The sequence below is a fragment of the Elephas maximus genome, chromosome 3 (genome assembly GCF_024166365.1).
Source record: "Elephas maximus indicus isolate mEleMax1 chromosome 3, mEleMax1 primary haplotype, whole genome shotgun sequence".
Classification (NCBI taxonomy): Eukaryota; Metazoa; Chordata; class Mammalia; order Proboscidea; family Elephantidae; genus Elephas; species Elephas maximus.
This window is the reverse complement of record NC_064821.1, coordinates 9,173,023-9,187,232: the sequence shown is the minus strand read 5'-3', so window position 1 is coordinate 9,187,232 and position 14,210 is coordinate 9,173,023. Positions and strand designations below refer to the sequence as shown.

Below are 14,210 nucleotides of genomic sequence, written 5' to 3'. Positions count from 1 at the left end.
GAGCTGGCAGCACTGCCCTGTGCTGGCTCGGGGGGCGGCCTGCAAAGGAAGACCTTTCTGCCCACGGATCTCCCCAGATAGAGAGGTGACTCTCTAGGTGTACGGATGAGCTAACGTTGGGTTGCTTTTTGCTCTCCTGAGAATTTTTGAAAGTTCTTTAAACCTTCTTTGTGTAGTTTACTCAGTTCCTTTCACCTTACAGGTTCACACATTACAAAGTAACACTCGCCCCAGGTCTAACAGGTCAATCAATCACACTCTGAAGAAGCGCACTCCTGAGGGGAGACAGGGTAGCAGGCACCCCGTAGTCATTTAGGTCACAGAGTAAGAACAAAATGGGTCCATTCCTTTGGAAAATGCCAAGCAGTGGGTTTGGGAACCAGAGGACACCATGTTTAGAAGCCATTTCTCAAGAAAAGATTCTTGAAGTTCTTGCCACAGAGCTCTCAGGCCAAAGAAGCCTCTCCGGAATCCAGAGAACCACCTAGAAGGATGCCAGGGGTATCGTGCTTTTGGGGATGAAGATTTCTGGAACCAGCTTCTTCTGGCTGTTTTCTATATAAGCCCTAGCCCCAGGTGTCCAGAGACCGGGTGAATCCTAGAATCCTGGCTGGGCTCCGTGGGCCTGCCGGCTCCCTCCTGCCACCCAGCTCCCACGCCCCCCCGACCCCGAGTCCACGTCCACGTCAGTGGTCGGTGAGGCAAGGAAGTGCTGCCGCTTCTTCCTTTACAAAGGCAAAGATGCTGGGAGAACTCTAGCAAGAGGCAGCAGCCTAGGACCCCCGGTGGCCCGCTCGACCTGCTGCGGGGTGTTCCCGGCCTGCCTCCCGGGGCTGAGGGCCAGCTCCTCTTTCCAGCATTTTTGAGAAAACATGTTTTTAGCCCCAGGGGTTTAAATTCTCTAGTGTCTTTGCCCGTTGAGGCAGCAGCTCTGTCCTCATGCTCTCTGGTGAGGGCACGACCACCACTTCAGTCACCACTGTGGTTTTTTCCTCCCTTGTTGCCCACAAGCACATTGACTCCACTCAGGGCCGTCTTGCAGTTTTGAAAACGAGGGCCTAGACTTCCTGCATACTGCAGTGCTTACAAAGTCAGACAGCCCCAAATCCGTGTTTATTTTCCCCGGAAGGCCAGCTGGACTGACGGAAAGCAGTGATGCTCATCCTCCCGCAGTTCCTGCCGCTGTTCCTCAGCAGGCAACTCCAGCCCTGTGACCCCTGCCCCTGCCCTCCCCCACCCCGTGTCACAGCCTTTGCATTGAAGGAAAATTGTCTTTTTTGCTCCCAGTCCTCTGCAGAGCAAAAAGACTTGTCGGATTCGGGAGAGGAGCCTCGGGGGGAGGCTGAGGCCCCCCACCGTGGCATGGGTCACCCCGAGTCACCGGGTGAGCATGCCCTAGAACCTCCCGTCCCCGCTAGTGCTCCAGCCAGCGCTCCTCCGCGTCCCGCTCCTGAAGCCCAGCTTCTTCCTTTTCCGCGAGAACTGGCAGGGGTAAGTCCACACCTACCCAGCACTCCTACTGCCCAGGGGCTCCCAGGCCAGAACAGCCCCTTTCCCTTTCCCTTGGCTCCCCCAGCTCCACGCTCTAGACAGTGTACAGCAGATGATAACTTAGAAAAACTCTGACAGGGGTCCCTCTTGCTCCTTTAATTCATGTTGCCGAAAAGTCAGGCAAGACTCTGTCCCCATTTGCATTTAGACTTTTCTCACTGGGGGAGCAAACACCCATAGCAAGAAACCAGTCTTGGTTCCCACAAGAGACTCGAGGGGCCAAAAACAGAATTGGGTTGTGGGGTAGAACCTCCCAGATAAATCCAACCCCTTCTCCCCCCCTTCCATTTTTTCTTTCTCCTTTCCGTGAACTTGGACGTCTGAGTTCCGTGTCTTAGAAACCCAAGAAGCTCAGGCTCCCTTTGGTAGATAGAAGAAGAGGCGCTGTCTAGCGCAGATTGCTTTGCAAGACTGATTGTGTTTGGACTGTGGTTAGGCAGTGAACTGCTTGTCTTCAATCAAAGCAGGAAGAAGAAAAGACACTTCCTTTGAATCCAGAGGGAGGCCCTTGAGCCCTTTATCTTTGTATTAAGAAGGCTTTTGAAGATTATAGGTGGAGAAGATTGTGGACTCTGGAGAACAAGAAATGTCTTGGGGTTTTTGAAGTTTGATAAATTGGGAAAGGTAAACATCATCCTACATTCAGGATTACAATCTCCATCCTCTGGGTCTCTAATGACAGACATCCCTAACTGGCAGGACAGGGGAAGCTGACTCTTAAGAAGGAAACGTGGGACCCTGCCATGGGATACTGAGAAGGCCCCTGGGTGGCGCAGATGCTGAAGCACTCAGCTACTAACAGAAAGGTTGGTGGTTTGAGTTCACCCAGAGGCACTTCGGAAGAAAGGCCTGGCGATCTACTTCCGAAAGATCACAGCCATTGAAAACCCCATGGAGCACAGTTCTTCTTTATTGCACATGGGGCCGCCATGAGTCGGAGTCACCTCGACGGCAACAGGTTATGGGATACTGACCATCAGGAAGCCTTCCAGGGTATTGCCGTCCTGAACCCTGTACCAGACCTTTAGCTCTTCCTTGTCTCCCCTCACCAGTCCCTGGGGTGTTTTTTTTTTTTTTTTTATCGTACTTTAGATGAAGGTTTACAGAACAAACTAGCTTCTCATCAAACATTTAGTATACACATTGTTGTATGACACTGGTAAACACCCCCGTGACGTGTCAGCACTCTCCCTTCTCAACCCTAGGTTCCCTATTACCAGCTTTCCTGTTCCTTCCTGCTTCCGGTCCCTGCCCCAGGACTGGTGCGCCCCTTTAGTCTTATTTTGTTCCATGGGCCTGTTCAATCTTTGGCTGAAGGGTGAACCTCAGGAGTGACCTTGTTACCGAACTAAAAGGGTGTCTGGGGGCCAAGTGCCCTGGGTTTTTTAAGGAAATCTTTAAAAGGTCAGCCAAAGCCACCAAATCCTAGGGATACTCAGGAAGAGGGGGTATGCAGCTAGGATTCCACTGAAGTCATACTTAAACATTTCGGAGGAATCAGCGTGTGATGGAAAAAGAAGAAACCGTCTGTACCACGTGCCAGAGTCTGTAGAAAAAAAAGCAGTCCCAAGTCCTTCAAGGCTCAGAATTGGGTAGTGCAGTTAAAGTTACTCAAAAAACCTGGTAAAAATGCCATCCAGAAGGTACTCATGCCAGAGCGTTAGAGGGAGCGCAGCCTTCCCAGGAGAGCACTTGAGGGCCGGCAGGGCAGGAACTAAGAGGTGATCCCTTTTTGGGGGGCAGAACAGCGCCTGGAAGTGTCTCTTGAGGTGGGGGTTAGGAGTTATTTTGTCTTTGGCCTGTGCAAGGACAGGAAACGGTGCCCGCAGCTCTCTGTCGCCAGCCCTGTAGGAACACAGGACCTTCTGGATCCCTCCTGGAGGCTGGGCCCTTTAGAGCACTCTGCTTGTGGCCTAGTTCAAAAAAGCAGCTCACAGAGGGATCTCTACCCAAAGAGCTTTAAGGCTTTAAAATGAGAGTAGCAGGGCACAGAGATTTTGCAAGGACAGCTAGTCTTGCAGAGGCACACAGGGTGTTTCAGGTCCCACTGGGTTAGACTGTCTGTGTGCCCTGCTAAGGGACCTGTTCAGGAAGTGCCCCAGGAGCCTGGCCTTCAGCCCTGGGCAGCCTGTGCTCTCTGCGGCCCGCTCAGCCCAAGTGTAGCCCGTGTCTGTGGAACTCAGCTTCTTGATCCTCGTGGACTTTGGGCAGAGGCTTTAAGCCCAGGAAATCCAAGCAGGCCACAAACAGCGCATGAAAGATCAAGAGTGGTCATGTTGTTAGGTGCCATCAAGTCGATTCCAACTCAAACAGGACCCCGTGTGACAGAGTAGAACTGCCTCATAGGGTTTCTTGGGCTGTAATATTTGTAGGAACAAACTGCCAGGTCTTTCTCCTGTGGAGCTGCTGGTTGGGCTTGCAACACAGACCTTTTGGTTAGCAGCTGAGTGCTTAGCCATGGCACCACCAGGGCTCCTAAGAATTGTTACAGGGAACCTTGAGATGGGTTGTTAGGTCACTGTGGGAGAGCAGCGTTGGGGCACGTACCACTGTGGTGCTGAAGGCCGCATTTTGTTGTTTTTGCTTTGCTTTCTGAGGTATAACATAGGTGCGTACAATCTAATTTTAACATCTGTAGCTACAGGTACACCCAGTCTCTCTAGAAGTCTCAGGTAGCTCCACTATGACACCACTTGGTGACAGCCCTGAGCTGCCCAGAGATTTGTCATGGGGACTCAGTCACTCCCCGGCTGGTAGCCAAGCATAGAAAAGCCTGGTTGGTTGCTAAGGAATCTCACTAATTGGCTGTCTCTACTGCTTGGGCTTGGTGAAGGCAAAGTAAACTTTTTTGTAGGTCAATTAGACCATAAATCAAATCAGATGGAACCCGATCCCAGCTGCCTGTTGGGCTAGGGTTTGTGTTTGGTTCCCTCTGACTGCTATGCTTTGCCTCAGAGCTTTGGAGCGTGCTCTGTACCATAGTGGAGTTCAGGAAACCGCCTGCGTGTTACCCAGCAGGTCTCATCCATCACGTTCCTCTGCTCTTTATCCCCTGGTCCCATCGGGAATGTAAAGCCGAGATGTCTTTATAATGAATAGCGGCTCGCTGCATTGTTGCTTATAAAAGGCTTTATCGTCTTTCAGTCTCATCAGAGCTCTGGCCATCGAAGGCTCAGTACCAGGAAAAAGTCTCCATATATCAGACTTCCTGGCTCTTGGAAGACAGCTTGAAGAAGACCAAACCTCATCCAGATTAAGTTCTTAGCTTGAGCTGAGAAAGCAAGCAGCTCTTGGTGCTTCCTCAGAACTGGGCAGCACTGGCCTGGACTGGAGGCCCACTGCCCCCCCATCTTCTGACCCCTGTGCAGGATCTGGCCTTGCTGCCTCTCAGCTGGCAGACCTTTCGAGGCTGCCTCTCTCTCTCTGTTTTTCAGTGTCTGCCTTTTTGGTAAGAATTTCTAAGCTAGTGGCCTCGGCCACCATTAGGTGACAAGGACAAGTAAACAGGTTCCTGCCCCTCATTTGTTTTGAGTCCTGGCCCCCATTATCCTGCGGTAACGCCCAACTCCCACTGGTCTGTTCCAAACATCCACTGCTGAGCCTCAGTCAGGCCAACTGGTGTCCAGCGTTTTCCGGAAGGAAATTATCTGACACCCTCTTGCTCTCTGGTCTTTCCCTTGGATGTCAGGAAGGTAGCAGCATTCCTTCCTGCTCGCCGCTGTCTATCTGTTGTGCTCAGGAACATAGCCTCCAGGTGTGCCCCTCCGCCTGGACCAGATGGAGCATGGGTGTCTGTGGTCACCATGGGCCCTTTCCCAGCATGGCACCTCTGTCTTCGAGGCTGTGCCAGGTAGCCTCACAAGAGCCATGGCTTTTTGGGGGCCCAAGGGGTGGGACAGAGATTCTTAATGGAGGCAACCATCATTATTTTCATCATTCCATTTTTATGCAAAGAACAGAAGCTTCCCACATCCACAGTTCCATCCCAGTTAGATGTGACCCCTGATTTTGTACTTGGCCACAGGGGCTCACATGCCTCATAGGATGGAGCCGCTTCACCCAAGGTTCTGGTGGCTCCTGGGGGAAGAAAACCCACCACCACTGCCTGTCTCCACCCAGCTGGCTGGTGAATGCGCCCAAGATTTGTCACGGACGCTCAGTCACTCCCCGGCTGGTAGCCAAACCATGGGAGCACAGGGGTGCCCCACGCCAGAGGACTGCCATCTTTCGTGCACTGCTTTGTGTCTTCACACTGCCCTCTCCTGGTCGTCTTCTCCTGCCGTCTTACCTAAATATTCACTTAGAACGTTTTCACCGTGGTATCCTGAGTTCTGCCGTACATAGTGTGTTCCCAGCTGTCATGATCCTTGCAGGCATGGGTTCTAGATTGGCAGAAGCAGAGAAGGAAATGGGGCTTCCAGACCCTGCTTCTTTCCTCAGGCTCTTGGAGAAGCGCACTCACAACCACCTCACCCCACCCCCGCATTCCCCATAGCAGCGGGTCCTGAGCTCTGAGCTGCGGGGCCAATTCTGCGTGTGTCCCAGGCATTGCCCTAGACCCGCTCCCTTGGTTGGGGCTGTGGGCAGCCCTCAGGTGGCCCTGCCGTGGAAGAGGCCCCAACCACCAAGCTGCTGTGTCTGTGGAGTTGCTGCATACCACGTGTGGGGCCAGGGGTGGCTTGAAGGGGAGCGCCTGCACCCCAAACTTTGTCCTACTCTGGGGGAAGATGGCACAAGCCCAGACCTCCGGAGAGGAGAGGCTCCATCCCCAGTGGGTGTGGAGGGGAGGGGGGTTGGTGGCGCCAGAAAGGCCAGGCTGCTCCCATGTGGGGAACAGTTGAGGACTTCCGGAAGAGCCAGCCTAGCCCAGCAGGAGTGGCTTCGTCTTACACTCTGCCTTCCTCTGCCTCCTTCCGCCTGTTCCTGTCACGGAGAGTGGCCGGCGGTGGCTTCTCAGCGCTTTCGAGCTGGCTGTTCCAGGCCTCACTGAGGTTTCAGCAACACCTAAAGGTGCCCACCACTTGATTTTTCTTGGGGTATCTTTCCCAGGGCCTGGCCGCCCCAGCCTTCCTAGGATCAAGAGGCCTGCCACGTCTCTGGAGTGGCTGTTAGAAGAGGTTTGGGGTACAGATTTGAGGGTCTTCTGAGGTCAGGGGGTCTGAATCTTGTCTGGCCAAGCACCCCTCTTCTTATGGTCCCCAAAGGAGGCATAACGAGGACACCGACTCCACTCTGCGTGGAGTGGACACCTGTGTGCAGACCGTGCTCTGAGCGTTGAGTGTGTGAGCTGCAAACAGACAAGGCAGGGCTCTCACTGTAGTGCAGGGTGGGGGGGCGGGGCAGAGAGTGCGCAGACAAATCTGACAATTCCTGCTGTGATCAAGAGAACAGAGCCAGGGAAGGGGCCCGAGACGGGCTGGAGGGGTGCTGCTTTCAGGGGTGATGGGCTAGCCAGTGACTGTTTAAAGGTGGGGCCCCTCGGGCTAACGGTGAGCAGGGTCTGAAGGCTAATGCCACAGGGGGCCACTGCAGGGCCCAAGGGCAGGAGTTGCCAAGAAAGGCAGCAGCAGGTGGTTGTCTGCAGAGCCAGCCCATCTGTCACAGCAGCTCCCCCAGGCCCACAGGTTCCTGGGGCATGAGGCCGAGGTGGCCTGGAAGAAGACATCAGGTGGCAGGTGACTTGTGAGTGGTGTTGCTTAGGAGTCCTGGATGGTCAGATGTCATGTGGGGGCCCCGAGATGAAACAGGGCATGAACACAGTCTCTCAGTCTCTCTCCCCCAGTTCCCTCAAAGAATATAGGGTATGTGGAGGGGGGTGTGTTGGTCCACCGAGCACGGAACCAGGAGTCCCTAGGGTAACGGAGGGTGGGGTTGTGCAGGCAAGAGGAGTGAGGAAAATGTATCATTTCTCAAAGCTGCCGATGGGGCTGGGCCATCTGGGTCCCCAAAGTAGTCAGAGCCCGAGCCTCTGTGGACTTGCCACTGCAGCAGCCAGGTAGGCCTGGGGTGCTCACCTGTGCCAAGTATGAAGGTGTGCAGCCCCTGAAGTGGGCACTCGCTGCCGTCCCCCAGGAAAGGGGTGATCTAGCGGGGATCTAGCTGACTCTGGTGATGACAGCTCTGTGTTCCCAGATGTGGCCCAGGCTCTGGCCTCTAGAATCAACGTGCCACAAGAATGTGTCTTCTGCCTTGCCACCCACCTGTACCCCGGACACCCGCCACCTCCTTGACCCTCCCTTCCCTATGCTCTCACCTTCAGGACAGGGGTCAGCCAGCTCAGTCATTGCATGGCCTGTTTTTGTACTGCAATCTGAGAATGCTGTTTACGTTCTTAAAGGTTGTAGAGAATCAAAGCAAAGGAAAATATTGGACAGAAACCTAACGTGGCCCACAAAGCCAAAATGATTAACTGTCTTGGTCCTTTCCAGAAAACGGGTGCCGCCCTCTGCTCTAGGAGTTGCTGGCTCCCGGAATCCGTGGTTTTGTTATTTATAGCAGTTACTGCTTTTACCCGCCAGGCTGCAGTTTGCAAAGCACTTTCACACACATCATCTCGTTTAATAATCCTGCCAGCTCCACGAGCCAGGTGGTCCTCGTTTGGCTAAATCAGTTCACCTCCAAAGTGCTTGGTGGATATCAGAAAATTGGCTCTCTTGCTTACTCCTAGATGGAATGTCCTGGAAGGAGGGCAGGTCACACCTCAGAGTCCGCTTTTGCCTCCTGAGCTCTGAAGAATCACAAGTCCCTGATTGTCCTCGGGGAGGGGGCACTCGTTAAGGTCCCCTTAACTGCTGGCTGTTCACATTCTAACATCAAGGTTAACGAGGGAATCCTCCAGCCACCTTCTCTGTGAGCCGTGATTGTTCGGTTGGCTCGTCGATCTGTTGAATTGTTGTCTGATTTCTCTTCTGAAAGCTGTTTGCAGTGGACTTTGGTCCAAAGCATCCAAGTTCTCCCTGGCTCTGGAACGAACAGCCCACCTTGAAACGGGCCAACACGGTCGAGCATGCTGGGCAAGGAGAGGAAGCCACCGTGGTCCCGTGTTGTGTGACCATTTTAAATAAGCCTGCTGCCCTTCCGAATGGAACAGACTGCCGTCCAGCTCTTGGCGAAGAGAATTTGGGCCTAATAAGGGTTCACGGTGTTCGGGCTTGGGGGTAGCATGCCAGTCAGTCGTGACCGGTGGAGATACAGAGAAACTGATCCTGCTGTTTGTAGTAAAGGCTTCCTCAGCCCTCACAGGGCATTTTTGGCACGTGGTTGCGTAGGCCAGACACAGAAGGTTCGTCAGAGGTCGTTTTTGAGCTGCAGGGTGAAATTCAGCCTATAGTACAGGTGGGTGGGCTCAGGGAGGCAGTCCTCAGGGCCCTATTTTAGAATTCATTCAGGGACTCATGGTTGTTCGCCTCTCATCAGCATGCCCGCTCTCACCACCCTGACTCTGCTCTTGTTTCAGAGATCAGCTGGCGGCTCCAGCCCAGAAGGGGGAGAAGGTAAGGACATCCCGCAAGCGTTTGACCATCTTGGTTATAAAAGTGGGAACAACCTGACTCTTCTCTCGTCGTTTTATGTAGATTCCGACCGAGAGGATGGAAATTACTGCCCTCCTGTCAAGCGAGAAAGAACGTCATCTTTAACCCAGTTCCCACCTTCTCAGTCAGGTAAAAGTTGCAGCTTTTATTGGGTGGTAAATGCATTTATGCTTATGAGCTCCAGCGTCTCCAGTCCACCCGATCCAATGGCGCCAGTGAGAATCAGTCTTATGCTCGCTCTCCATCAGGAACAAGGCCAGAGCATGCCCCAAACGTAGCGCCCGTACCCCTGCCCGGAGCCAGTGATACTTCTGGAGTGGTGGGGACTGTGGAAGACGAGTCCCAATTGTCCCTCGGTGATGGAGGGGAAGGGGCCCTGGTGGCACAGTGGTTAAGCATTTCAAAGGTCAGCAGTTCAAATCCACCACTTGCTCCTTGGAAGTCCTTTGGAGCAGTTCTGTTCTGTCCTGTAGGGTTGCAATGGATTGAAATTGACTCAGTGGCATCGGGATTGGTTTTTTTGGTTTTGAATGGAGGGGAGGATGGACGGTACAGAGCCCTGTTGTGACAGGCTGATGCACCATTAACTATACCTCTTCTTCCCCACGGCGGCCTGTCTTCATAGACTGGTGTGGAGGGGGTGCCATGTGCTCCTTATCAGCCAGCTGCATGCCAGCGCGGGGCAGTCCAACTGAGAAGCCCAGATGCTCACAGAGACACACACACACAGACACAGACTCACGCACACTCAGATACTCATATGGGGACACACACTTACAGACACCCACACTTACGCACACAAATACACTCACTCATGTGGTAAATAGCAAGCCCAGTGGAGCTCCTTGAGGAGTAAGCTTAGTGGGTCCCTGAAGAGTGGGCCAGGCCAGGATGTGAGGCCTTGGATGTTGAGATGTGGTCCAAGCACACGCCCAGGGGACAGCAGCCAGCCTGGGCACTGGTAGTCAGTGTGGAGAGAGGCAGGTCCAGGATAGAGAGAGGCCTACTCCCTAAGGTACCTCTGAGTGGATACACTTGTTCGCTGACTTTGGATGAGGAACCTTCTGGACAGTAAGACCAGGCTGCAACCGACAGGCTTTTTTTTAGGGACTCCTGCATGCTTGAACGGGTGTTCATGGAAGGAGGGAGCTTTCACTCCCTGGTTATTGTAACTTATTCCTTCCTACTCACTGTCTAAAAGGTACAGCAGAAAAAAAGTAGGGCGAGGATTACAGAGAAAACTTTGTGTTGTAGGCCAGAGGAGCAAAGGACCACCAAGCAGTTTTCTTTCTGGGCCCACTGGAAACCCACCTCCCTGCAGTCCATTGGTACTTGGGAAACACTTGGGGGATGGGAGGAAGTGGCGCCGAGAATCTGAAGGTCTGTTCTCGCCCTGCGCTGACGCCACGCAGCAGCCTTCTGTGCTCACTGCTCTCAGAATGAGTTTCCCTGCTCCATGTTCCACTTCATTTGTGGGAGCCTGTTGGCAGGCCTGCACCTGGGGAGGAGTTGGTATCGTAAGGGGGGGGCTTTTAAACAGGTGAGGGGACAGCACCACCTGGTCTTAAACAGGTGAGGGGTTGGACCACTCGGTCTTAAACAGGTGGGGCGGCTGCCCCACCCAGTCTCAAACAGGTCAGGGGACTACCCCGCCCAATCTTAAATAGGTGACGGGGGCTGGACCACCCGGTCTTAAACAGGTGCGGGAGCTGCACCCACCAGCAACACAGGGCTGGCCAGAGGAACAGAGCAGAGGCTCAGACTCAAGTGAGACTTGGAACACCCAGTGGGTCCCTTCCCTCCCCTCTGGCCCTGCAGAGGCCCAGGGGTTAAGGAGAAGCCAGAGGCACAGGGACAAGACGGGCAGCCACAAGCAGACAGGAGCTGCCTGCTAGCCATCAAAACAGGGAAAGGCCATGCTGCTGGGATCCCACCTTTGTGCCTCTATCGGGAGAGTCTAAATGCCTGTCTATAGACGACCCTCTCCTGTGGTGGGCTGGGCCATGGACCCCATGGTGGGGAAGGTGGTCTGTGTGTCTGCCCTCTTACTCATATTCTTTTTCACTCTTGTTCCCTCCCTTGCCTGCCCCACCTTGCCAACAGTATCAAAAAACAATGTCTTCATGCCATCAACCTTCTGTGAATCATCTGCAGGCAATTCTGACTCGGAGCCAGGTGAGCCCCTAGCCCCTCTGCCCTCACAGCCCCTAACCAGGAGTGTTCCTGCAATTAAAGCCAGGCGTCCTGTAAAATAAGACCCTCACCAGGAACGCACACATGAAATTGGGAGTCTCTCACTTCCTAAGTGTTTGCTTCCAAACCTTCTTCAGCTTGGAGGTTTGGGACCCAGTGGGGGACAAGGCTTTAAAAAGCCCTTCAGTTTCTATTTCTGTGAGTAGTACCTGGTTATAAGGAGTTTCAGGTTCATTTAAAAAACAAACGTACAGCAGTATGTTACACATTTTCTCAAAATCTTACATAGTGTGTTCATATTATTAAAAAGGAAATCAGAAATGCATAGAATAAAAAGAACCCCCTACCCCTTTCCGCTCATTCTGCTACCCCAAAGGTGGTGGTAGTTGTTAGCTGCCATCGAGTCGAGTCCAACTCATGGCGACCCCACATGTGCAGAGTAGAACTGCTCCATAGGGTTTTCAAGGCTGTGACCTTTCGGAAGCAGATTGCCAGGCCTGACTGCTGAGCTACCTCTGGGTGGGCTCCAACCATCGACCTGTTGACTAGTACTCAAGCAGTTAGACCCCAAAATTAACTGCCGCTAAGTTCATGTCATTTTCCAGACCCCTTTTCTGTGTATTAAATTCTCACATTAATTAAAATCGCTTAGATCTGTTCAAAGGAGCCCTGCTGGTGCAGTGGTTAAAGCGTTCAGCTGCCAACTGAAAGGTTGGTGGTTTGAACTCGCCAGCCACTCTGTGGCAGTCTGCTTCCGTAAGATTGCAGCTTTGGAAACCCTACAGGACACTTTTACTCTATTCCTTTAGGGTCACTGGGAGTGAGAATAGACTCCACAGCAGTGGGTTTGGAGATGTGTCCAGAGAAATACACCTAGTCACAGCTTTAAAACTATAAGGAAAACAGCGTGGTCCCTTCTGAAGGATATGGAGTCTGCCTTTTTTGGTCTTTTGCTAGAGAACAGCTCCCAAGATTTCCTGAAAGTCTCCCCTGTGGCTGAAAGTCCTCATAAAAGATTTAATGAGGCGCTTAACAACCAGCATTCTGTAACCCAGCCCACCTTATATAAATTCATTGCTGACTTCAAATGCCTGGCGAGAGAAGCCGGCCTCTGGCAGGGCAGTGATGTTGAGGGACGAGGCCAGCTTTATGGCTTTGAGGATTGATCTGATGGCACCGTTTCAAACAATGTAATCCCACTTGGCTCTAAAAGCCAACTGTTTTGAGCTGCCCTCCTCGCCCGTCCTAAAGAGGAGCTTGGTTTTTAAAGATTCTTGTGAGTCATCATGTTGGTTGTGCCCAGGGCGCTCGCCTGGCAAGTAGTGCTCTGAGCATGGAGTAGGGTGGGGAGGGCAGTGTTTGCCATCCCCGCCTCCTGACCAGCGCAGCTTGCAGCAAGTTGAGCTTTACCACCTCTGGGTCTGGTCCAGGTTGTTGGCCACTGAAGCCAGGCATCTTCATCCCTTCGCACCATTGAGCTCTATTACTGGTGTCATGGACACCCCTGAGGTCTGTAACGCCTACTGCCCCTCACAGCACCCTCAAATGTCCGTCCTCCAGCATAGCGAGAGCAGGAGGGTACTGAGGAGAGGGGGCAGCTCGGACCTGTGTCAGGGCCTGACACGGCCTTGTTTGAAGTCTCAGATACCCGGAGTGTGATAGGAGTGGGGTCTGTAAGACGGAGGCGTCAGTCTGCATGTTGGTATTCCGTCAGTTCCTGGAGCCTTGTTTTTGCCAACGACTTCAGTGCAGCTTGGACCTCTTCCATTGGTTCTTGGTCATACACTGCCTCCTGAAATGGTGCAATGTCGACCAGTTCTTTTTGGTACAGTGACTCTGTATTCCTTCCATCTTCTTTGATGCTTACTGTGTCATTTAATATTTTCCCCATAGAATCATTCAGTATTGCAACTCGAGTCTTGAATTTTCTCTACGGTTCCTTTCAGCTGGAGAAATGCTGAACACATTCTTCCCTTTTGGTTTTCTAACTCTAGGTGTCTGCATGTTTCATTATAATACTTTTTACTTTGTCTTCTCAAGCTGCCCTTTGAAATCTTCTGTTCAATTTTTCCCCTTCATTATTTTTTCCTTTTTTTCATGGTTTTTAATGACCTCTTGCTTTCTTCGCATATGATGTCCTTCCACAGCTTGTCTGGTCTTTGGTCATAAGTGTTTAACGAGTCAAATCTATTCTTGAGATGGTCTCTAAATTCAAGGTCATATTTTGGCTGTTGTGGACTTATTCTAATTGTCTTCAGTTTCAGCTTGAACTTGCATATGAGCGATTGATGATGATCTGTCCCACAGTCGGCCCCTGGCCTTGTCGTGCCTGATGGTATTGAGCTTTTTTTCATCATCTTTTTCCACAGATGTAGTCGATTTGATTCCCGTGTATTCCGTCTGGCGAGATCCACGTGTATAGTCGCCATTTATGTTGTTGAAAAAAGGTATTTGCCGTGAAGAAGTCGTTGGTCTTGCAAAATTCTGTCATCAAACCTCCAGCACCATTTCTGTCACCAAAGCCTTTTTTACCAACTGCTGTTCCTTCTTTGTTTCCAACTTTACATTCCAATCACCAGTAATTACCAATGCATCCTGATTGTATGTTTGATCAGTTTCAGACTGCAGAGGTTGGTAAAAGCCTTCAATTTCCTCCTCTTTGGTATTATTGGTTGGTATGTAAATTTGAATAATAGTCGTATTAACTGGTCTTCCTTGTAGGCGTATAGATATTATCCAATCACTGACAGCGTTGTACTTCAGGATAGACCTTGAAACGTTCTTTTTGACAGTGAACGCGATGCCATTCCCCTTCAAGTTGTCATTCCTGGCATTCAGAATGGCCACTACCAGTCCATTTCAGCTCACTAATGCCTAGGATATTGATGTTTACGCATTCCATTTCATTTTTGATGACTTCGTATTTTCCTAGAT

At 52.0% G+C, this 14,210-nt stretch overlaps 1 protein-coding gene across 12 annotated transcripts in view; it reads left to right on the top strand.

The window, feature by feature from the left end:
- The window catches only part of RANBP3 (RAN binding protein 3), a 67,881-nt gene that overhangs the window by 27,595 nt on the left and 26,076 nt on the right, over positions 1-14,210 (top strand). For 6 of the 12 annotated variants that reach the window (XM_049876531.1, XM_049876537.1, XM_049876529.1 and 3 more), the window contains 4 exons: positions 1,288-1,491; positions 9,008-9,044; positions 9,126-9,212; positions 11,187-11,258. In XM_049876531.1, coding sequence (XP_049732488.1) covers positions 1,288-1,491; positions 9,008-9,044; positions 9,126-9,212; positions 11,187-11,258 — 400 coding nt within the window. The remainder of the gene's footprint in view (positions 1-1,287; positions 1,492-9,007; positions 9,045-9,125; positions 9,213-11,186; positions 11,259-14,210) is intronic. The other 6 variants (XM_049876539.1, XM_049876538.1, XM_049876533.1 and 3 more) reach the window with 3 other exon arrangements.